Raw genomic sequence first — 25,659 nt, 5'->3', positions numbered from 1 at the left:
TTTATAAATATCTAGCTTTAGGAAAAACAAGTCATCAACTGTCTAAAATGTATTAAAAATATTGCTTTTACTGCAAGGGAGAAAAGAAAACCTGAGTTTGAAAAGCCTAGAGAATTAAACACAAGTAAACTATAACATGGCCACAAAATTGTGATTCAATAAAAAGTTTCTTCATCCCAAAAGGATTTCTTCCCTCTTTGAATGAATGCCTGATGTTTATCATGCTGGAAATCCACATTAAATGGTTTTACTCTGTTCTTTATCTCATTTTTCCCATTTTCATTTATTCCTTATATTTTTTCCAGATGGCACAGATTTTTTTAAGAAAAACAGGATGAAAACAGGTGACACACTTTTTTTTAAGAGAATAGGAAGTTCCCTTTAAAAAAAACTAAACAACGCCTATGGACAAATTCTTGTTTTAGTCATTTATTTCTCATATATCTGCATAAGCAGAGAGGCAAGGACTTAATATAGTGAATTACTTCCTGTACTATCATGAAGTAATGAGTGTTCTGATTGGAAAATGCCTTGTAAAACATGAAAATAAAATAAGCCTTGGTTAATTTTCCACCAGTAATCACCGTTACATGAGATTTTCCTTGCTATGAGAAATATACTTTATATAAAATACACAGTATAATCCTCTCTCCACTATTCACATTTTATAATATTATTCTACAATTTACCCATTCTTCCATACATGTTGCAAATAGTTAAGTCTTCCTTATATGCCAGAAATGTGCTGTGCATGGAGAATACAAAAAAAAAAAAAAAAAAGTGAAACCCTAAGGAGTTCACAAAGTTTAGTTATGAAGGCAGACAACAAAATTAACAAATACAGTACATTGTAAAACACACAAAGATGAAGTAGGTGTACAAAATAGGTTCGCTGATCTAGTTAGGCAGTAGGGAAAGCTTTCCTAAGAACCTAATATCTGATCTTAATCTTAGTGTGGGTAGATATGGGAGGGATGTTTCCTTCTAATCTGACCACCCACATTCATGCATAAAGGCATAGGGATGGAAAGAATACATATATGGTATATATGGGCATATATAGTAGGTTAAAGCTTCCTTTGTATTTCTATTACTTAATAATATTAGTTATTGTTTTAATTTTTATTGTAAATTTTCCTTTGGCAAATGAGATGGGACTCCTTAAAATTCCATTTAATATATGCATTTTCAGGTTAGGTTTAAATCTTTTTTTAAGATTTTTTAAATCTTTTTTTAAATCATCTCTAGATTTTTTTTCAGTAAAAGGGCTTTGAACTAGTTCTTGGTTCCAAACCGCTATGATAACCTGAGTATTAAAATTCCATGGCTTACTGATATAAACTGTACAATCTTCTAGTGCCTCAAGGAAATATACATTTATTCTCAAGTATTAAAATGCATGAGAGAATGTACATGTACCACAAATGTCAACTTAATTTCCCTACTTGTTCAATAACTGTTAGAATGTTGTTTCTCAGTATCACTGCCACTCGCAACATTCTGACCAATATTCTATTGGGAGGGTTTATTATCATTTATTTGTAAGAGTCACTCAAGGAAAAATACATTTCTATTCATTGCTACTTCTGCTATGAGATGCTATAGCAAAATTGTTATTGGTCCTTTTCTGTTGTTCCAATGTAGCAAAACAAAGGATAAAAGAAATGTTAATTTCCACAAAATACATACAAAGCTTACTTAAAATTATGCTTTCTAGATGAACTAAAGGGAAATAAATGGTAAGGCAATTCTGTATTCAATTAAGTCATAAGTGTGTAGATCAGATATTATAATTATTGTATAGGAATGTTTTTTGCTGTTTCTACAAGGGTGATATTAAATTGATTCCTGCATCAAAGACATTGCTGCCTGTTGGCTGAATGCAAAGGTTGGTGAAGACAGAATTCTCCTCATCAGCTACAATGCACAAAATTCACTCTGCATCATATCCCTTTACGCTCAGGAGCTTTGTGTTCACCCAGTGCATAAACAAAGTGACCTCACAGACATACAATAAAGTTCCCAAGTACTTCCTTCTAACTCATTTTAATCACATTATTATCTCTCAAACTAGTTCTAAATCCCTGTTGCTTGGCAAATCCATTTTATTAAAATTATATGCAGTCATCATGAATTTAATGCTCTGTTTTTTGGCAACAGTTCTCATAGGAAATTCCTTTACAATTTACGCTACATGATTTTACATCAACTTACACCAATTAAATAATACAAATTTGTATCCATCTCAACAGAATCACAGTATTCTATACTTCAAAAATGCAATTAATTATGAAGTTACTATGAATTTATTGCTAATAAACGTTCATCTCAATTTATATAACTCAAAAATTAGAAGAAAATGTCTTTATCTTATCTGTATATTTTATTTAATATGTTTGTTTTGTTTATAAATGATGGCATAATTCAAAACCTGTATTTAACTCCTTAAGAAGAGCATCCACTCTTTGAACTCTTGATAAATCCATATATTAGATGTAGTGGTTTAAATATACATTTTATTAATTTAGTCTTCACTCCAGCATGGAATATTAGTTATTTTGCCTACTTTATAAATGAGAAAACTGAGTCTCAAAGAAATTAACTTATTCTAAGTTGTATTTATAAGTAGCAAAGCAAGAATTTGAAACCAGGTCTATTTGATTCTAATGCAACAGCATTAGAATCAAATTCGGGACTAGTTTGTGCCGATAGTTAGCTATGAAGAGTGTCAGTTTACAGGCTGAGAAAGACCTAAGTAAATAATCTGTATTTCTATTTTTTCATCTTAGCCATCTTTTTTTTTTTTTTTTTTTTAGGTTAAGGTAGAACTCTTGACTAGTTTGGTTGGTTGTAATTCAAAAGAATGAAAGCATTAATTGCTACTGTTAAATCAGAGCAAATTATAATTTTAGTAATAAGATTGTTGACACTAATCTTTACAGCATTAAAATATATTTTACTCTGCTAAAGAAAAAAGATTATTGTGTAAAACAGAGAAAGCCAATTAAACCTGCCAATCTGTCCAATCCTAATACAGAACACAATTTAACACATTACGTTAAATATCGTTCAGGTTAGATTTAATGATGCCACATTTTAAAAGAAGAAAACTTGCATAATACTGTTCAGTTGGGCTGACCTAAGGTTGATTCTTCTGCTAAATCAAAATGGATGTAAATAGCTTTATAAGCCATGCATAGTCATCACAATCTCATATCGTTAAAAATTCATAGATACAAAGTCTTCTAATTTTGTTTCAAAATGACTAGAGCGGAATAAAAATAGCGTATTATATTCGTAAAAATTGTTTTTTAAAATGGGAGGCTAGAACATCTCTAAAATTTTTGATGAGATTATTTTTAACTAATCTCATCAAAAATCAGAAAGGCAGCACTCCACTATAGAATTTTCTAATAATGAAAAGGATGATACAGGGAATGTATCAGTTAATTACTTTAATATCTAAGAGTCTCAGCATAAAAATGTATAACTTCCTAAATGTCACTTGCAACTACTGTAACCCTCTTTCTCCCAGAGAAATAACTACCATTCTGAATTTAATGAATCATTGCCTTCATTTATTTAATCACTTTTACCACTTATGTTTGAATGCTAAACAACATGTTTTTATTTTTTTATATATTATATAAATGAGATTATATATCTTCTCCAGCTCAACACTACATATATTTTCTTCTTAACATCAGGTGTTTGAGATTCATCTTTGTTGATTCACACACCTGCAATACAATATTTTCATTGCCAAACAAAATTTCAGTTTATGTCTATCTCAGTACACTTATTTTTTCTATATGTGTATCTTGGTAAAGATGTATAAGATATCATCCAGAGCATGTACCTAGGAATGGAATTATGAGATAGTAGGGAAAGTTCATTGTTAAATTCTGCTAGGTAATAATGAACAATTCCTAAAGCAGTTGTACCAGTTAGCTCACAATAGCTGTTTATGATAATCCCCATTATTTTCTTTTTGAAAAACATCGTTTCCAACATTTGGTTTGTCAGACTTAAATTTTCATCAATTTATAGATGTAAGTGGCATCTCTATGTCATTTTTAACACGTTTCCCTAACTTCTACACATCCTTTTACGTGTTTGTGGAACATTTGTGTAAAACACCTTTTCATGCCTTTTGTTGGTATTTTTCTACTGTTTGATGCTAGTAAATTGTTTATATTTATTTACTTTTTTTAAATTTCAAAATCATTCAGTTTTCAAAACGAGTAAGCCACATGATCCACTACTGTCTCGCTAAAGAAATTAATTCATTCCCTAACTCTGTCACATATTAAAAGAATACATCCCACATAGCAAATGGTACTTAGTTGAACTTATCAAAGATTGTAAGTGAACAATCTGTTTTAACATATTTTAAAATAAAACTGAACTATATAGCACTTGCTGAGAATTTGCTTTGGATAATGGAATGAGCTGAGAAGCTGCCAATGGATGTTAATAAAATATTCAAAATATATTTTTATATAGTCCCTCCTTTTCCAGTAGTTATAATTTGAAGGAAGGTATAATTCCCTCTGCATCAAAAGCATAATAACCTATACCTATATAAGATAATTTTGTGCTTATTATAACTATTCAATAACTTTCATAACTAAAGGCTAACGCACTAACATTATTATGTGAATACATATTATTTTTGTTCTTTATGAGTTATCTTATAAATCCTAGGTATAGTAGGCCCTCCCTGAGAAGCAATATAAGTAACTTGCCTAAGGAAATACAGGTAATAAACGGTAGAGCTGGGTTAAAAGTCAGGTAGTGTGACTTCACTGACTTATTAACCACTGCATTAAATAGCCTTCCATCATTTGACTGGGAGAAAGAAAAAAATGATTTCATATTTTCTCAGGAAAGATTTCTACCAATTTTCAAAGATATTTTATATAAGTATTCTTCTGAAAGGTCTGAAGTAATAGAACAGATATTCATCCATTTGGAAAGTTTTAAGAACATTCAGACGATAGGCAAAAACAGGCAACAGAGCTCAACATCATGTTACACTTTGTAATTACTTTCTAAGAATAACAGCCCAATGGTTGTTTTGGGATATATTTCTTTTTCTATCAAGATTATGCTTTTGGGCTGCTGACAAAAAGAAAACAAACAAAATAATAATAATAATAATGAGAAAGAGGAAGAGGAGGAGAAAGGTAAAAAAGGCACTTGGGTCAGTGAGAAGAAAATTGTATTCAGAGAAAATATTTACTATAAACTAAGTTCATTTCCAGCAAAGAGAAATGTTTGCTTGTAAATGTTGACTCAATTTATGTCCTGAGAGACAGAATTAAAACCTGTCACATTCTGTGTATAGGAAGATGTGTAGTGTGAAAATTCTCCTAAGATAAAGCTACCATTAGAAAACCAGAGTGGCCCCAATTGCTCTGTGTCTTTGGATTACTGAAGGGGAAATGAGCCTAAGAAATATATTTTAATTTTGACCAAATATTTTGTTCATGGATAGGTTGGAAAATAGACTAGAGGTTCAGGAGAACACTGTGTATTAATAGAAGTGCTGCAAGAGGCAGGTCAACAGGATTGTTTTATTATAAAAACAGTATAATAGTGGGAAAAAGGCAGTAAAGCAAATCTCCTAGGGTCCACTGTAGTCAATATTTTGAACAAGACCTTTATATTTTACTATACCTCTTTCTTAAAATCCTATCAGAGTTGTTTGACAGTGTAAAGCAATCTAACATTATGTGCTGATTCCTGAGCTCGTTCTACTGATACTGTATTCAAGTTTCTATAACGTTTTCAACAAGCACTGGAGTTTGGACAACTCATCTCCCTGTAGGGATACCATGAGCTGAAATTCAGGGTATCAGCAGAGTCTTTTATGAGAGTCTATTGCATTTGTACAGAGGAGACCTAAGCACAGAGAAGTGGGAAACTATTTTTCATTGTGACAGATTAAACCTGTCAATTAAATTGGATTCTACTTTAATGAGTATTTTGACAAATTTAAGAAATCACTCTCTAGGACATATGTTTTTCAGCACCATTATAATGCGCTGCCTACAGCTTACAAATATAATATAAATTTATACACACAATGGATAATGAGTTGGTGTTTCAAATAAAGAATTTAAGAAACTTACTCTCTTTCCAGGAGGACCTGGTGGGCCAGCCTCACCAGATGGGCCAGGAGGACCCTAAAAAATGTGAAAAATACCTTTTAAGCAATTGGGTATTATTTTATGGCTCCCAGCACTGTTCAAACTCTGGACTGAAGCCAACCTGCTTTCTTCATTTCTCCACATCTATCTTTCCTGGAAAATCTTAGCCCTATTTCAGATACCTAAACTTCCTCCAGATATCTATAATTCGAGCTGGTAAATTCATATGGAAAACTTCTTCACAGCTGGAAAAAAGTGAATCGAATTCCTTCTATTTAAAACTTTTTTTAAGTGCTAATTTATATCTGACAAGCATCCAATAGATGTACTAATTAATAGAATTATATGGTTAATAATTCTATGTATATCACATACAACTGTGAACCATAAATCTATTACCTCAAATTTCATCTTGTGCAACACTAGCATTTTTATTCCAAGGAGCACGCAACATGCTGGGATATGACCCACAATTCTTATCTACACAGAATAAGTCTGTATCTTTTTGACTCCAAGTATCCAGTGGGTATGGCTCTAGAGACAAAGTTATGTTAAGAGTGCAGTTTGTCTTTGACTCCTACTTAAGTTAGTGCCCTCCTTTACTTCCTCCCTAAATAACCTTATGTAGTCAAAGCCCCCTACTGCATTTCCCAAATTAAAAATAAAAAATGAGTGCAAAAATGCTGAGTTCATTCTGGTTAGTAATTGAAGTAATTCATGCTAATAATAGGCTGATAACCTAGTTTTCTTCATTTAATTCTTATTTGTGTTTTTAAAATGACTTTCCACTTAACACAGTTGGAGAGATAGTTCAATGTAATATAATATGACAAAATCACTAGTATGATATGACTACAGTTTTTATTATGAAGGCTTTGCTTATATTTCTTAAATCACATCAAGTAAGAAATGTTCCATGTAAGACTGACTTTAAACTGGAATTCAAATATACCTGAATGTGTACACACATAGCTATGCATTTGGAAGTATAATTATTTCTGATTATTTATTTAAAATATCTTGAGACTATGCAAAGATTGAATAAAAATAGTGTGCTTACTTACCGGTTGTCCAGGATCTCCATCTTCACCCTTGTCACCACCAACACCATCCTGACCCTATAATGGGCAATAGAAAATGAACCCAGTATTTCTCACTATTAATTAACTTTTATCAGAAAAAAAAGATATGATGTATCATCTTAGTCCTTAAGAAAAATTATTACCAGATAAACAAATAAAAGTATTATTATATTCTTTCAGTTGTTTTTTTTAAGGATTATGGTATCTCTCTTTCCATAAAATGTATGAAATTGCTATGATATCAAATTTAAAATATAGTATGCTCTTAATATAAGGAAAGGGGAGGATGTAATTAGTATAGAAAGACAGTGCATCCTTTAACCATGAACAAATATGGTGCAGTTTGAGATAGAATTTGCATTTTAGAATGGACTGAGGTAAAAGCAAAAGTCTTGTAACTTTGAAATGATAGTAATGCAGCTGCTCAGATAATTAGTATGTACAATTCAACAAAGTCTGGAAAATTAACCCAATGAAGAGATAATAATAATCATGCAACACAAGTATGATAGTCTCCAAATATATGAATTTTTATTCTGGTAGTTGTGATTACAGTTTACATCTTCCTTTTATTGCTGTTTTTGGGGATCCACTGAAGTAATTAAGACTTTTCTTTAATTATTAACTGGGAACAATCTCCAGCAAAATAATTCCTTTGTTTTTCTATGATACTTACTGCAGGGCCAGGTTCCCCAGGGGGACCAGGATCTCCAGGAAAACCAACAGGACCCTAAAATAATGTTTTTAAAGGAAAGGAAATAAATGAAAAATTTTTATAAAGTCATGATATTCTGAAATTTAAGAGGTAAAAGTCATGGTAAAACCATATGAGAATATCTCTCTTCTCCTGCTAGAATTTTTTTTAAAAATGAAATGATTTGAGAATGCTTATGAATACATCAAACAATGAAAAGTCAACTTCACCAGCTATGGACCAAAGTCTCATGATTTCTAGTCTTTCTACGAAAAGCTTCAAGTGGCTTTGACATACATGCCACTTTAAAGAGGACCAAGGTCACTTACCGGGTTACCCTTAGGGCCATCGTCACCTGATGGTCCTTTAGCACCAGGCGGCCCAGCAGCACCAGGTGGACCAGCTTCTCCTTTCTCTCCTCTTTCTCCTTTGGGACCCTACACAGTGTAAGAAAAAGAATGATTATCTTACAAGCTTTAAATCAGTTTCTTAACCTTAGCATACGAGGTCAGACAATACTCTGCTGTGGGAGCTTGTCTCATGCGTTGCAAGATGTTTAACAGCATTCAGGTCTCTTTTACTTGGATGCCAGCAGTTACCATTCCTCCAAATGTGATAACCAAAAACGTCTCCAGACATTGCCAAATGTTTCCTGGGAGTGAAATTCACTCTCAGTTTAAACCAATCTAAATTAGAATAATGTAATGCTAATACAGTTCATAAATGTTTACTCGATGTAGCAGAGTTTGCTGGTTTCTTTTGTGGACAGTCCACTAAAGATATATGCAATAAACAGCTTATAGTTCTAATGTTCTAACTTATGCTAATGTAATTTTTTTTCAGTTTCTGTGTGAATCAAAATATGCAGAGGATAGGCAAAATTGTTGAACAAAAAGGCTCTGCATTTGTGATGATTCTTAACGGGTTGGAAAGTGAAAGGAACTGAATCACAGCTAGTAGTTAAGCTACATGTTTAAAATACTCTGAAGGAAATATCTGATCCATAACACACTACATTGAAAATAAGCCAGCACTTACGCCTGTGCCTGCTTCCCCAGGAGGCCCTGGGTTCCCTGCTTCTCCAGGCTCACCCTATAAAGAAGAGATCAAAAGAGTATCATAGCACAGAAACAATGTTTCACATTTGTAAAACTTCCTTCAATGATGACCATGACACTTTAAACTAGCCCTTAATTCATTATATTATTTAAAAGGCAGCGGACAACTTTGATAAAAAGAAAAAACTTTTCCTATTACTGACCTTAATACTTTTATTTCTCAAGTGGGGAGATAGAACTGGATAAGCTGGATGCTACAATTCTCATCAGTTAGTTAATACCAAGAGCATTAACCCAAGTTACCACCAAACCACACAAAACAGACATTTGCATGTTTCCTAAAAATTGTGTATTTGTGTTGCATCAATATTCATATTATAATTAAGTTTATGGATTAAACAATTTAAAATGTTTTTTACTAAAATATGAATTTACTGTAATAATCAAACAATTTCATAGTATTTTGATAATCCTATAAAATTTAGTTAGTAGAGGTCTAAAGAGGTCTAAAGTAGAGCTATAAATAAATACAAAAACACTATTTATAAGATACACATAGATACTTAGATACTAATTAAAACTGCTCTGTTTGAGGATATATATTGGTAGTCTTTATAATCTCCATGTATAGATGTGGATGGCTATTTTATGGCTCAGTGCAATAATAAATAAACCTCCTAACCTAGTAGGCTTCCCTTATGAAAGTCTGTTATTAACTCTTCGCACTTAGAAATGCATACAAACATAATATTCGGTTCAAGTAATCATCCAAGTGAAGTAATACAATACATTCATGTACCATGTTTCTATACAAAATCAGTAGTACTAGAAACTCTGAAGTGAAAATTGTTCTAAATTTTTTTAAAATGTGAGGCCTGAATTTTCTTTATTTTTTAACTCAGCTATTTCCAATATTCCTGGCACAGATCCACTGCTCATAAATTGGTTTGAAATGTATTATATTAAATATAAACATAATTCCAGGGGAGAGACTATTTTGTGTACATAATTTCTTATTCTTTGAGAATATGCACATATTTTAACTTCTTGAATTATCTGCATAATGAGTGAAGATATCAAGTACTTTCTAAGAATTCATTAGTATTATTATGTGTAAATTATTTTCTCTCTCAAGTAGGTAGCAAATATTTCCAATTATCTTGAATAAACTTTACAAGTAAAATATTGCATTTACATTATTTTCAAAGCAATGAATCATTCATCTATCCCAGTATGATGGAAACATATGCAAGTGATATTTTTATGAGTCATTATTCACATCTTTGAAAAAAACTTAGTTTGCCATTCAAATCAACTGTAAAATGTCCATATTAAATTCTTTATATATGGAATATATACAGTATACTGCATAACGTCAGTTGGATGTGAAATTTAAAATAGCCAAACTCACACAAGCAGAGAGTAGAATGGTGGTCACCAGGGGCTGGAGAGTGGGGGCCATGGGGAGATGTTGGTTAAAGTGTACAAAATTTCAGATACTCAAGATGAATAAGTTCTGGAGATCTAATATATAGCAATATGACTATAATTAACAATATTTTATTGTGTGCTTGAAATTTGCTAACAGGGTAGATCTTAAGTTTTCTCATCACACAACCAAAAAATGGTAACTGTGAGGTGATGAATATGTTAATTACCTTGAGTGTGGGCATTATTTCACAATGTGACATGTATCGAAATATCAATTATATGCCTTAAAAATACACAATTTTTTTTACATCTTTATTGGAGTATAATTGCTTTACAATGGTGTGTTAGTTTCTGCTTTATAACAAAGTGAATCAGTTATACATATACATATGTTCCCATATCTCTTCCCTCCTGCGTATCCCTCCCTCCCACCCTCCCTATCCCAGCCCTCCAGACGGTCACAAAGCACTGAGCTGATCTCCCTGTGCTATGCAGCTGCTTCCCACTAGCTATCTACCTTACATTTGGTAGTGTATATATGTCCATGCCTCTCTCTCGCTTTGTCACAGCTTACCCTTCCCCCTCCCCATATCCTCAAGTCCATTCTCTAGTAGGTCTGTGTCTTTATTCCTGTCTTACCCCTAGGTTCTTCATGACATTTTTTTTTTCTTAAATTCCATATATATGTGTTAGCATATGGTATTTCTCTTTCTCTTTCTGACTTACTTCACTCTGTATGACAGACTCTAGGTCTATCCACCTCATTACAAATAGCTCAAATTCGTTTCTTTTTATGGCTGAGTAATATTCCATTGTATATATGTGCCAGTATGGAGGTTCCTTAAAAAACTACAAATAGAACTACCATATGACCCAGCAATCCCACTACTGGGCATATACCCTGAGAAAACCATAATTCAAAAAGAGTCATGTACCAAAAAGTTCATTGCAGCTCTATTTACAATAGCCTGGAGATGGAAACAACCTAAGTGTCCATCATCAGATGAATGGATAAAGAAGATGTGGCACAAAAATACACAATTTTTATTTGTCAACTATACCTCAATAAAGCTAGGGAAAAAGGAAATACAGGAAATCTATTGACTATGTACAAAATGTTTTCACATGTACCACATTAACTCATAGTGATATCATAAGAGTTAGAACTAGAAGGGAAATAACTGCATATTTTGTGTTTTTTATTAATCTGTGTATTTTGTTGTTCCCCTTTAATCCCTGTCCACTATAAAGTTAAACTAGATTCTGAAATGATTCCATTTATTTTTTTTTTTATGAGGGAAATAATAGGCAGTGAAGAGACAGGATTAAATAATTGTCAAAAAATAGTACAGATGAACCTATTTGCAAAGCAGTAATAGAGACACAGACATGGAGAACAAATGTATGGACACCAAAGGGGGAAAAAGGGGGGGTGGGATAAATTGGGAGATTGGGATTGACATATATAAACTACTATGTATAAAACAAATAACTAATGAGAACCTACTGTGTAGCACAGGGGAAAAGAAAAGAAGGTACAATCTATTTGTAGGACATATATTAAATTAATCTTAAAAATGCATTCCAATATACACTAGGTGCAGACAAATACTGTTTGATTCCACTTGTACGAGGCACCTAGAATAGTCAAATTCATAGAATCAGAAAGTACATTGGTAGATGACAAGGGTCGGGGGTAAGGGGAGTAGGTCAGGGGGTAAGGGGACCTAGTGTTTAAAGGGGACAGAGTTTCAGTTTAGGAAGGTGAAAAATTCGGGTGATGGATGATGGTGAGAGCTGCACAACAATGTGAACATACTTAGTGCCACTGAACTGTACAGTTAAATATGGTTAAAATAGTATGTTTTATATTATGTGACTTTTACCACAATAAAAAACATTAAAAAAATTTAAAGACAAATTTTTACTACAAAGTCTCTTCATTTTGAGAGCAATGCATTAATATTAAATTCTCTAATATATATATATGAAAATTACCTTTTTTGAGTATTAGAGATAAGTGTGCACAATATAAATAGCAATTACTTAAGATGAAATTAATATTAAATCTATAAAGGTCCCATTTAAAATCTTTGGAAAGGGGATAGGGCAAAATCACAAGGAAAGAAATAAAACACTGTAACAAGACTACATTATACAAATTAAATATCTCTAGTATCAATGAGGCTCTACCATGTTTATTCTAAGTAATAATAATTGATTTAAATGCAATAATATAAATTCTATGAAGAGTATTGGCATATAAAAGAGGTGCTAGTTTATACATTTATTATTAGTTATCATGTAACTCTTTTATCCCATGTTAAGATTAAAGCCCCCTTCAGAAGAGACAGCAAATTACTCTGTATGCCTAAAGTCATAACAGATGTATTCATTCTTAAGGTAATATCCTGTTCTTTCTCCTTGTTTTGAAGAAAACACTAAAGTACAAAATCTATCAATAGAAAATATATATTATATGGAAAACAAGTTAAACTTATTTAAGCAAAGTGCAGCATGACTAAAGTATCTTTGTTTCTCTTTTCTTTTTTTCATTGAATTAGTGACTGGGAATAAATTTTCCAAAATAGAAACGGGGAAGAATTCAAACCAAATCAGAGTTGATGTCAAATATCTGTAATCCACATAATAGTATATTACCCTAGATTATGAAGAAAAAAATAAAATTAGGGTTTCATTTCTATCCTGCTATGACATAGAAACTTTTTTAAACAGAGAAAAAATAAAACTGTTTTTTTAGTATAACAAATTTAGATTCAGGTATGTTTTAATTGTAAGAAGTTGAACGCTATCCTGATTGACTGAATCATTCTGTGAAGATTCAAAATTGGCCAAGTATTATCAGATAGGCTTTAAACAAATGGAAACAGTATGGAAAATAAGTTATCCAAAAATCCAAACATCTGGCATCCATGTTTATCTTCAAGGGTAGCACAGAGGATAAAACCATAAAAGAAGCAACTAAAGCACTTAAAACTTTTCCCACTGCACACAAAAGCTTTAGGAAACAAGTAAAATAGGCTGAAAAGGCTATTAAATGGCTTTAGAATTTGCTATATCGGCAAAAAACTAAAATTAGAGGATAGTTCTCACAACTATCTGGTCAGTTTTAGAGCCGAAAGAGGATGATGCAAAGGGAAGAAAGAGGAAAGGTGTGGGCCATCTTCATCAGTCTACTGCTATGATACCATTAAACACCAGTCCTCTCTTCTGCTATTCTTTCTATGACAACTGAATTCAACAAAAAAAAGTTCTTTCAATTACACTCTCAACTTATCTGCATTTTTCAACACAAAACTTTAAATTTAAGAATATAAACCAAGAGTTGATCAATCAAAAAAACTAGACTGTTTATGCAGTAAGAATTAGATAATAACTTTCAAATATTTCTAATTTAGTAATTAAGAAACTATATAATAGTTAATCATATAAAATTAATTATAGTCAAAATACTAGAATGTGGGTTTTGAGAAGAAATAAACACCAAAGTACTAGGTTCTCAACCTACTACCTTTCTTTTTCTGAGGGCCAAATACTTTAAGATAAATGAATGAGTATAAGATATGCTATGTCAAAATTTTTGAGACTAAACAACAGAATCATTTTTATGATTAGGATAAGTCTATACTTTTGATATTTATTAACAAAACTGAAGCAAACTCAGGAAATTTCTAAGTTTTTTTTCACTGCATAATATTTTATCGTATGAAATTTAATTTTATTACCTCAAAACTGGTAAATTATTTTTTAAGTAAGCAAATAACAATGTTAATTTTCTTGAAAATTATTTTGAGAAATGAGAATGAATGCATAAATAACAAATCAGAGGATCATTTTGACATTTTCATGAAAAAGAAGAGCAGATATTTTAAATAAAATCATGTTCATGAAAAAAAGAAGCTATTCTGAGCCCAGATATTATGGCACATGCCAACTATTTTGAAAAGTACCAAAGACAGGTCATAGTATTAGTAATGAAAATATAACTCCAAATATGATGAACTGAATGATTCATTCTTTTGTAATATGAAGGATTCTTTTCTAGCTTTTAAGTCAGTTACATATTTTTTGCTTTTAAGTCAGTTACCAAACTCTTCTGTTTTCAATAATGAATGGGTACTAGAGCCACAGTCTAGTCAAACTTACATGGGTTAGAGTGGGTCCTGATTTAGTCCCTTTCTAATAACAAAACCTTAATGAAATTACTGAAATTCTCTACGATTCAGCTCACTCAGCCTAAAAATGTGGGTAATAATAATAATACCATCATCATGGAGGGGCTGTGTTGATTAAAGGAAATAATCCACCACTCAGCACAATACCTGTCAATCAAAAATGTGATATCTCTAAATCACTTTTTCTTTAATTATTTAACTATTAGAGCAGATGAGCTGTAGTTCATATAACTATGTGTAAAATACTTAGAAAGACAGAACTATTAAAAGCACTTATAATACTAGCTAATATTGTCAAATTCCTCAATTCTCGCTGTTTCAAACTGTCTATAACACTGCATTCCTTACCTTTTCTCCAACACCACCAACTGAACCAATGGATCCCGGGGGTCCTTGTGGTCCCTGTAGTGGAAAAGGAATACAGTTATCCTTGTTCTTAAAATAAAATATAAAATTATAAATATAAATCCAGTTCGAAAGGGAGAGAAATATTATGCAAGAATATTCCAAGTCATTTGAAAGATGAGACAACATGATGAACTTTATTGAGTTGTCAAATTTACTGGATAGCAAATAATTTAATTATACTAAATTGATTTTCAAATTCACAGAATTTTGAAGATAAGGTAGGAGACTTTCCAACTCTAGTCATGTCAGTTGATGCTTGAAACATAATTTCAATCTCTCTGCCTATTGAAGAGATCAGATTTAGAGGATGATTTTGTAAATTTTTTTAGTGGATCAAGATATGACTCTGGTTAAGAATTATGTAATCCATGCAAAAAACAATATAAACCATCTCTTAAACTTTAAATTACATAGGGGGAATTAAAACCTAAAAGCATTTTTAGTACATCTGTGCCTAATCTATTTTACCGAGTTCTGGTCTGCCAAAATTAAAAGCAGGAATAACAGAAGAGCAATAAAGACAAGAATAAATGACTTGTTCTTTGTGAAAAGGGAAAGTCAAATGGAAACAGAACATCAAAGCCTATAAATTTGTTAATGGTAACAGTAAGATAAATATGGCATTACATTCCTGTAATATTGGAACAGTCAGTCAACAATTAAGCTTGGGGGAGGAAAGCTTTATACAGTTGACAGGAAACATTTTTTACATGGTAAGAGGTGCACATATTATCATGCACATATTACTCTGACATATTTTATAGAAGGAAAATACAAAACTTTTAGATAGTAGATGCATAAATAAAGGCTGTTTGGAGTACAGACCTAGGCTAGTACAATCAAGCCAATTACAACCATCTCCTCAAGCAATTGTAAAAGATAAAGGTTAAATTGGAAACAATTCAGCAACATTGTACAGTTATTATGTGCAAGACAGTATGTTGAACTGAACAATGCAGTTCTTAGAGCTAGTATTTCTAATTCACCAATAAATATTAATATATATTGACTGTAAATTTTGTACCTATATTATATTTGTGAGGACTAGCTCCCTACAAAGCCTTTCTTTTCCTGTAAAATAAAATGGAGTGAGTAAATGATCCTTGAGCTCTTGTTCTCTTAAACATTTAACAGGAGTGTAATTGTCTCCATTATATCTTGACACTACCTGCTATTAAATAATATCTATATAACTTCAAAATAATTAACATATTTCACAGTCTTACATCAGCTCCATTGGGACCTTGAGGACCTCTGGGGCCTGGAGGACCAGGTGGACCCTGTAAGAGATGAATATTAAGGTCTATGAAGTCTAAACTCAAATGCATTTCTGATATTTCATTTTGTGATTAAGAAAACTAAAAGAAGTTTCAGCCTGCAAAATCATAGTCAGTGAAGCATATCATGGTTATAAGTCATTTGTGATGGATACAACATCATGTTAGCAAATGATTATTTACACATAGCTATGGAGAAATTAGAACTGCAGGAAGAACAATTTAATTAAAAATTAGAAAAGCCTATTGTTACTATCTGGTACAATGAAGTCATACAGCTAGAAATATTTTAGGCTAGAATATGCTAGAATGCTAGAGTATAAAAGGAACATAAACTTTGAAGAGGAAATGGTGCTTGAGTAGATTTAGAATTCATTAATTCTATATTTTTATTTGTATATTTTTGTTTTGTTTTTTATGTCAGCTCTCATGTTACATATGCTAGAATTGGAATAAGATTAACTATTTAGTTGTCTTCCTCAAACAAAGGGTCTCTCTCTTGGTTGTGCTTTAAGATTACCTTGGGGCACTTTTTATAAAATACTGGTGGCCAGAACCCCTTACTTCAAGAATGTATTAATGATTCAGGGAACCATAGCAAGCATATTTAGAGAGGAGTTTGCTATGTAATGATGCTGTTTGAGGTATTAATTAGTTATTTGAATCAGCAATATTTATGTTCTCAGTTTTTAAGTTTATTGTAATAAGAATAATTTATTTGAATAAAATGAAATCTAATATGCAAATATAAAAATATCAAAATATGTATTCTGAAGGAAGCAAAAATTGGGGGCAATGTTTATTGAAGGGAAAGAGCAATTAGGAAATGTATTCATTACATTTCATAGATTTCAATGACCTTGGCTAATTGTTTCCTTAACCAAGGTAGTCCTTAATCAGCAAATATATGTATTTCAAGTTTTTAGTTGAATTATTAGACTTAAACTTAGAGGAGAAAGCCAGAATCAATAAATGCAAATTTTTATGTTATAGCATTCTGATTAAGACAGAATTCCTTATTAAATTAAGAATTTGTTTCAAAGTACAATTAATTTTTAATACTGTGTTAACATTTGCTAATTATCTAAATCCTGGGTAACTATTATCTATTATTTACCTGTTTCACATCAAAGTCCAGAGCTAAAGACTAATAAATAACTGAAGCGTGTCAGTTTATATACACTTCAACAATAAATACACATAGAAATAAAAAATATATAACAATACATCAACCAAAGAATACCATATATGTATAAAACACTACTCCAAAGTGAGAAAGAGAAGAGATAGAGAATTAGTCAAGACTGTGGGGGGAGACTTCAATAGCGGCAGATGCAAGTTTGGGTGAGAATCAGGGAGGCATCAATCTGAAAAATCATAGCCTTTAGGGCTACTTTGTTCATACTAATAAACCTTAAGAAAGATGCTAGTAATGTAGAAATTTACAGCATACATCAATTCTAAAACATAAAAACTTACCATGGGACCAACATCCCCATTTTCACCTTTTTCACCAGGTGGACCTGGCAGACCCTAAGAAAATATAGTAGAAAATAATAAAAGTCATTCATGTATTTAAAAATATATATTTGGCCAATTTCTAATATAGAATTAAAAATTAACTATAAGTTAAATAAGAACATGGAAATTGAGTCAAACTATCATTTGTCAAAATACTTATAATGCAAATATTGACTATATATGATGGAATCTTACATCTACATTCACTAATAAAATTTATGCTTTGCCTAATATACTGTTCGATTTCAGTTACAAGAACTAAGCACATTATTTGGTCTGGGAATTTATGAATACTAAATCATTTTCTCCATCTTTTATGAGTAGTATATGGAACTACCATTGTAAAACTTTTTTGGAAAAATCTTGTCCCAAATTATTTTAGAACACCTTATCCAGGGGAGGATTTTATAGCTAGGTATAGTCAAAACTCTTTCAAAAATAAATATTCCATCCAATATATATCCAGGGTTACAAATATCTTCTGAACTTTTAATCTGTTAATTCCACTTCTGAATCTTAAAAACTCATAGGCCATGAGATCTGATATATTACACTTCCTTTATTCTCTCAATCCATTTCCTTTACATTCATTTGCAGTGTAAGTGCTTTAGGAGAGGTTTTGTGCTACTGAATAAACTCAGAGCAGCTGCACACAAATTTCACCTGGCTCTGTCTTTATGGAAAAATTATTTTACTTCCTCTTGCTCTTCCTAACTAGTTCCCCCATGCAGAGCTGTTTATATTTCCTCTTTCATATCACAATGATACTTTGTACATATTTGAATGTACACTTAAAAACACAATTATACCAGTTGTTTACATACTTATCCTCACTGGGCAGTGCTCTTTCAGGTGTCAATTTTTTATCTCTAACAATAAGCAGAAGGCCAGGGAAAAACTGAGATTTTAATAAAATGTTGAATTTATGATGAATGAATGAATTCTAAGAAAATAAATCAACAGGAAATGCTACATGCAATAAGATGTTTCTTGTAACACTAGCTATGATAGTTAAAATTCTCAATTATTCCAGATGTTTAATCATAAGAAAACATAGTTAAATAAATTTGGTTGTATAAACTAATGGAATATTATAAGACTATAATTATGATACTAATATTCTAAATATGAATAATGTTTATGATAAGTATTAAATACAAATATAAATGAATGTATACTATAAATTTAACTGTGAAATATGTATTAAAATAGGTATGATGACTATTGGACAGAAATAGTAAAAGTGGTAATAGGTTTTAATATGGTAGAATTATGGATTGTTTTAATTTTTAAAATGTTTTTGGGTTTATCATTATGTATATAAATCATACATTTTATACATATTTAAACGTTTTTACAATAGTATTTCAGATATAATCTATTTAAGAAATAAAAAATACACACTACATAAGCTCTACATTTCTACTGATATTTTAGTAAAGTTATTGACTTGGTCCTACACACAGTGGCTACAAAGTATTTGACCAAAACCCACACTAATAAATATACTTATTACCTAGTAAACATGCACATGTAAAATAGTTGAAACATAGGTTTCAAAAAGTAATACTTACCTTGAATGGATAGATGATGATCTTTGATATTTTTATTCTATTTTACCTTATCCTGTTATATTTCATTTTTTAATGCTGGTAATAACCCACTAAATTGTTTTTGTGACCTACTAATTCCATATGACTCTCAGTTTGGAGAGAGGGTACTTTACCAAGTATATTTGTAAACATTTTATAATGTTCCATATATTCATTTTTAGAGGAAATATTAATTACTGATTTATAATGAACAACATATACCAGAATGTCATTTATTTTTTTCTCATATATCATTCAGATGTCTAGGAAAATAGCCTATCATATGTACTTCCCAAACAGTTATCATCATCTGATGCTAGCTTCTAGAATTACTAGAGAAGTTCCTAGTAAGTTTCCTGGGAGGAAAGAGCCAGGCACTGTTTCTGATTTTAGCCTGCTTAAAAATTATTTGAAAGAGATCCCTAGAATTTTAGATTCCCAGATCTACAACCTAAGAGATTCTAATTCATTGATGGAGCACATGAACTCAAATTCTTAACAGACAAGTAGGTTTTTAACACAGGTGAAATAAACATTTCAGTTTAAGTCCATTTCCTTAAGTAGTAAGCATTACAGCTTAAACATAATTAAGTTCTTATAAACACTGTATAAATTAACAATCACATTCCTTATCTTCTGTACAGGTTTCCACCACTTTTAGTACAGAGCGCAACTGATTTGGGATCCCCAAATTGAATGGTGTAAAATATTCGCTCATAGTTGTCTTTTACTTCTATAACAAGCCCAGTCTGCATTTCCATCTTTTATTTACACATATGATTATTCCTAATATTAGTTCAATAGAAACCTTCCAATAGAAAAATATTTATTTTTTATGAAGTTTGATTATAGTTCGAGTTAAGACAGAATATCTTCTTATTAAAATTAATAGAAACATAATGAGTCAAATTCTCTTGTTGCAGGAACTAAATGTGCAAAATTGCACTCCAGTTTTAATCAGTTTTCACATGTCCTACCTCTTTCCTAGGGAGTAATTTATGCATGGAGAGACTCTGTTTTAAGGTCTGTCAACTTAAAATCATTTACTACATAAGTGATGAAATAAAAAAATGAATTCAGGCCAAGAACTCTCATTCTATATGTCTCCTTCATATGCAGACAAATAGTAAACATAGAAATGAAAAATCAAGTCATTTAAACAGAATATTAGATTATTATTATTTCTGTCTATTATAATTGCTAATATCTATTATGCCATGAAGATTCAATTAAAGTATGCAGATGTGATTTTGAACATGTTAATTACATTAGCATCTTTTCAGATTCCTGATTTAAAGAGGTAGCTGTGGGAAAAATATAATCAATTTTTCAGGGAACTGATTTCTTGAGTCATCCTCATCAAAGAGGACATTTCTTACTCTGCAGAAATGAAGACTTTTTTATGTTTTATGTTAATATGTTGTAAATATAAGCTACAAGGCATCTTTTTTAATCATGATAACTAAATTTCTAAATTGCAACCTTTTGGATTCAGAATAATCAGTTAACTGAAAAAGCAGAAAATGAGTGGTAATATATCCACTGGCAATCTAATTTTTAATGCCTTGTTGTTTTCAAATACGTGTACTTCTCATACATACTGATATATACTACTCAGGATTGCTTATTTATTATTGTCTAACAAGTATAAAAGGGCTAAACACAAATATGAAATGAAGTTTTTACATTTTCCAAGTTGAAAAATAATTATTTTGGCATTAAAAAAAGGAGAAAATTATAACATCATGTTCACTGGTAGACATCCATTGAGTGTTTTAACAATAATTGTTATGATAATATAATTATATTTTTACAATATAATTTGTACAATTATATATATAATAAGCTAGTTAATATTAAAAACTAATATTCTATGGTGTTACTTATGAAAATAGAGATAAAAATTAAATTTATACAAATTCAACTTTTACTTACTTTTCCACAACTTCACAAAATTTTGAGTACAATGAACTAGATGATTTAATTTAATCATTTCTAAAATTGCTAATGTGGCATAACTAATATTCACATGGCACCCAAATAGCATTTAAAACAAAATTTTATAATCTTTTAGAGGATCACTAGGTAGGTATTGAATAAGCAAGTGGGAGAAGAAAGTCAGATGTTTCCAAAGTTTGTAGGAAGCAGTTAACCTCACAGGGAAGAGTGGAAAAACAACTCAGAACAGATGTCTACTATGCAATGTTTTGCCTAAGAACCCAGTTGTAAGCCATATTTGAATGAAAATGTTTTAGCCTACAATGTTTTACAATTTAATATTTCCTCCCCTGAAAGTGTTTCATAAAATACAAATTATAATTCTAAATTTAAGAAGTTATTTTAAATGACCAATTTACTGTTAATTTGTTTATTTTACCTATTATTGTTTAACATTTCTTGTTGATAGTTTCTGTTAATAGTTGCGATTGACAGTTTGCTATTTATCAAAAGGCTTTTAATTTTTGCTAGCCATCTGGAGTACTAATTTTCTTGCTGTGAGATGTGTGAAAGAACGCTTCTAACATCTTGCTTCTAACTGTCACACTTAAAGGAGGTTGTCATTCATTTTCCAAATACAATGAGGATGAAGAAGAGGGGTGTTATACCTATGGTGGGGCTAAATAAACTCCAGAAACAGAAACCAGGGCTGATGCAGCTTCAGAAAAATTAATAATAATTGATTAAAAGCAGTTAAAGTTCAGATACACATTTAAGTAAAACAGTCATTATACTTAAACTTTGTACCCTAGTTCCCAGATAGAAAGAAGGAAAGCTGCTTTGTTTTACAACTTCCAGAAAACCTGGTGTGAAAAGTAAGTGGGAATGACAAGGGTGTGCAACTCAGAGAACATCTTACCTGAAGACCTATGGGACCCGGAGGTCCTGGGAAACCTCTGGCACCTTCATCACCTTTTTGTCCAAACATCCCCTGCTGACCTCTGGGACCTGGCTCACCATCACCTCCCTAGAAAAGACAAATAGAAATGATCACAAACTGGAAGAATCATGATTCTGCTACAAGTCATCATAAAAATGTAACCATTTCTAATTTAATCAAAGACAGTCTATTTATAAGTTACCAAGTACAAAGTAAGTTACATTTCCATTATCCGCTGCAAATATACTATTGTTAGTTTTGCTTACATTATTTGATTCTGAAATATGACTGATTTTGATTTTCTCATGTATATCAAGTGAAGTAAAAGCTATTTAAAAAGGGAAAATAATGTTCAAAATTGTCTATGAAGTACTTCTCAACTGTTTATTATCTATCTTCAAATGAAGTCACAGTGTTTTTTGTTTATAAAGATCAGCTTGGTTAGCTACATTAGATAATTTAAACTTGATTTAATGTTAAGCATACAAACTTATTACCACATGAAATACACTGGTTAGGTGACAGTTCATAAATCTGATCAGAGAATGGTAAGGCTTTAGATTTGATGAACAAAGAGGAATACTTACAGCAATTCCAGGGGCACCAACTGGACCTTGAAGACCTGGGGGACCAGGAGGACCCTGTGGGGAGATAAAAGTCTGTAATTTTGAAACTGAAGCCAGAGGAGCCTAAGCTATGTAGTGCAGAGCATTTGGTTGATCAAAATCTATTAATCATCTCTACATTTCTTGGGGAAAAATAAAAAGGTTTTGGCATTCAGTGCAGTCAACCATTATTTATTTTACTCCTTGAGACTCAGACTTGCCTACTTGCAATCAATTTTAAATTGGCAGTTATTGAAAGCATTCTCAACTATAATGTTGTGGATATTTAAAAATGGATTTCTATGCTAATATAAATCATGTTGAAGTTTCACACTTGAAAAATTTCAAAATACCAGATTTCTCTAACGAGATATGTATGTGTCAGAAAGAGCACATGAAAATAGCATCCATATGCTATCTTCTAAATGAAAAATAGGATGTGGGGAATTCTATATGACAGAAAGTAATGATATATGAAACCTCAGAATTTTCTTTATATGTAAACACATGCAAACTCAGTATTATATATTAAGTATACTGGAACTCCTTATTTTGAGCAGTAGATTTCAATGGCTTTATGAGTCTTACACACATAAATATTACTTCTTAACTGTGCTTTTTTCCAACATAAATAACTGATCAGGCACTATAAAAGAGCCAAACATTAAAGAGCCATTGGATTGGATTGATCTTTTTCTTAAAACTGCCACACAGTGGGAAGAGTGCTTAAAGCATAGGTTCTGGAGGTATGTGTGGTTCAGGGACCATTGGGGTACCTGAGTCCCTGTCAGGTTTCCACTAGGTCAAAAATCCTTTTCATAACAACTTTAAGGTATTATTTGTCTTTAAACCATATGGTATTCAAACTAATGGTGCAAAAACAATGGAGGGTAAAATTGCTGATGATTTAGTCTCATTCTGTGGCTTTTAGGGTTGGAATTATTGCATTTCTTAACACATAATTTGAAAAGAGGTTTTATTAAAATTGACTTAATCTCAAACTGAATAGTTCTCACAGAGGTAATATAGTAGTAATATTATAATCTTCGGAGAGGTAAAGGAATAGTAATATGAAAAAATATCCATGGTTAACACCAAAAGGAGTTAAATGAATAATGCCCCCTCAATAAGAAGTAGGAAACTTACATTTTCTCCTTTGTCACCCTTGCTGCCTTTTTGTCCTGGTTCACCGATTTCACCCTGTATTTGAAAGATTTGAGTTAAAGTTTATCTCTAATATGCCATACCTGCCATTGCATTGTCATCACTATCATTATATGATTAAATTTTACTTTAATGTAATTATGTGCTAACATTTAAGGTCACAGTTTAAATTGGAAAAGCCTGCTTCTCACTTTCTAGTATTGACTAATATTGATTTCTAATATTGATTAGTATATAGACAAACAAAAGTCAACTGGACTTTGAGGAATACTGCAGATGGATTTTTAATTCACAAAATCAATTTTGTCTGAAATATTACCAGTATAAACTAATAATGAAAATACATTAATTTATATAAAAATATAATTACACATTAATCAAAAATCAGTTATTTTTCCTCCTAGTTTTCCAACTGCTAAAATGTTGCACATTATCAGAGCACTGGTTAACAAATTTTGTTATATAATTTCACAATAATATTAGAAAATATATTCAGTTCAAACACAACATAGCTATACATTCAAAATCAAGAGCTTAGAATCTTTACTTACAAGTTAGTAAAAAATAGGGAAGTATAGGATTATCAAATATGTATGCAGCTCATTCTTAAATTTTAATTCTGCAATATCCAAGACACCACAGCTAAATGTATACAAATAATTAATTAAATTAATTTCACATTTATTTCAGAAACATATATATTTAAAAATAGATAAGCAACTTTGGCATCTGTTATTTTTTCTCACTACCATTGTTCTTGTCTTGTTTATATCCTACATACTATTTCCTGGGATAATGATAATTCTCAACCTCTAAAATAAAACTTTTGAGCACAAGGAAGCTGTATTGAAACTTTGGAAAAGATATCTTTAGATTTGACATCTAATCTTAAAAGAGATTATATCCAGGATTCTTAAGAAAAAAATTATTTTTCACAGGACGCACTAATATGAATAAAGAGCACTCACCTTGTCTCCATCCTCTCCCGGGGAGCCAGCAGGCCCAGCAGGCCCTGGGAGGCCCACAGGGCCTTGTACTCCATCTCTCCCTGCGGGGCCTTGGGGACCTTTTTCTCCCTGCATTGAAAATCCAGCAGGTCATTACTTTGCCATAAGAAACCTATAAATTAGCTATTGTTACAATTTTTAAGTACAGCTACAACAGTCATACTCTGGCTTCCATATTTGACAAGGAAATTGCTTTGATTTTCCCCCAAAGTATATTTTCCCAATATATTGCTATTTCCTAGTAGCAAATGATAACACAAAAGATCTCTATATTCTTTCGTGACTAAGAATACTAACACTGGTTAACAATTTATGAATCTCAAGTTATGGGTCACAAAAACAATTAAGACTCAACTTGGAATTTTTCTTTCAATCACACATTTTCAAATCAAGCATTATATATTGATAAATCAGATGCTCGATGTTTGTGAGAACTCACTGACCCTTTACTCTTTTTCTGTGCTACTTGTATACCCAACTTTATAATATGCTTTATGTGTAGACTTTTTCTATTTTTTAACAATGTTTCATGAATTTTTCTAGATTTTGATATTTTCTTTCATTGCTGCTTTTACTGATTCAAAATGACAA

The 25,659-nt window shown here is 31.3% G+C and overlaps 1 protein-coding gene across 1 annotated transcript in view; it reads right to left on the bottom strand.

Moving 5' to 3' along the window:
- COL11A1 (collagen type XI alpha 1 chain) overlaps positions 1-25,659 on the bottom strand; it is a 196,802-nt gene that overhangs the window by 24,398 nt on the left and 146,745 nt on the right. The window contains exons 44-55 of the mRNA XM_089918904.1: positions 25,030-25,137; positions 24,044-24,097; positions 22,880-22,933; positions 22,272-22,379; positions 17,781-17,834; positions 16,251-16,304; positions 14,965-15,018; positions 8,970-9,023; positions 8,261-8,368; positions 7,914-7,967; positions 7,220-7,273; positions 6,138-6,191 (exon numbers count right to left, since the gene is read on the bottom strand). Of these exons, the coding sequence (XP_089775030.1) occupies positions 6,138-6,191; positions 7,220-7,273; positions 7,914-7,967; positions 8,261-8,368; positions 8,970-9,023; positions 14,965-15,018; positions 16,251-16,304; positions 17,781-17,834; positions 22,272-22,379; positions 22,880-22,933; positions 24,044-24,097; positions 25,030-25,137 (810 nt within the window). The remainder of the gene's footprint in view (positions 1-6,137; positions 6,192-7,219; positions 7,274-7,913; positions 7,968-8,260; positions 8,369-8,969; positions 9,024-14,964; positions 15,019-16,250; positions 16,305-17,780; positions 17,835-22,271; positions 22,380-22,879; positions 22,934-24,043; positions 24,098-25,029; positions 25,138-25,659) is intronic.

The sequence above is a fragment of the Delphinapterus leucas genome, chromosome 1, assembly GCF_059928025.1.
Source record: "Delphinapterus leucas isolate spDelLeu-1000000601 "Yukka" chromosome 1, BTC_Dleu_Yukka2, whole genome shotgun sequence".
Taxonomy (NCBI): domain Eukaryota; kingdom Metazoa; phylum Chordata; class Mammalia; order Artiodactyla; family Monodontidae; genus Delphinapterus; species Delphinapterus leucas.
This window is presented reverse-complemented; position numbering and strand designations above follow the sequence as displayed.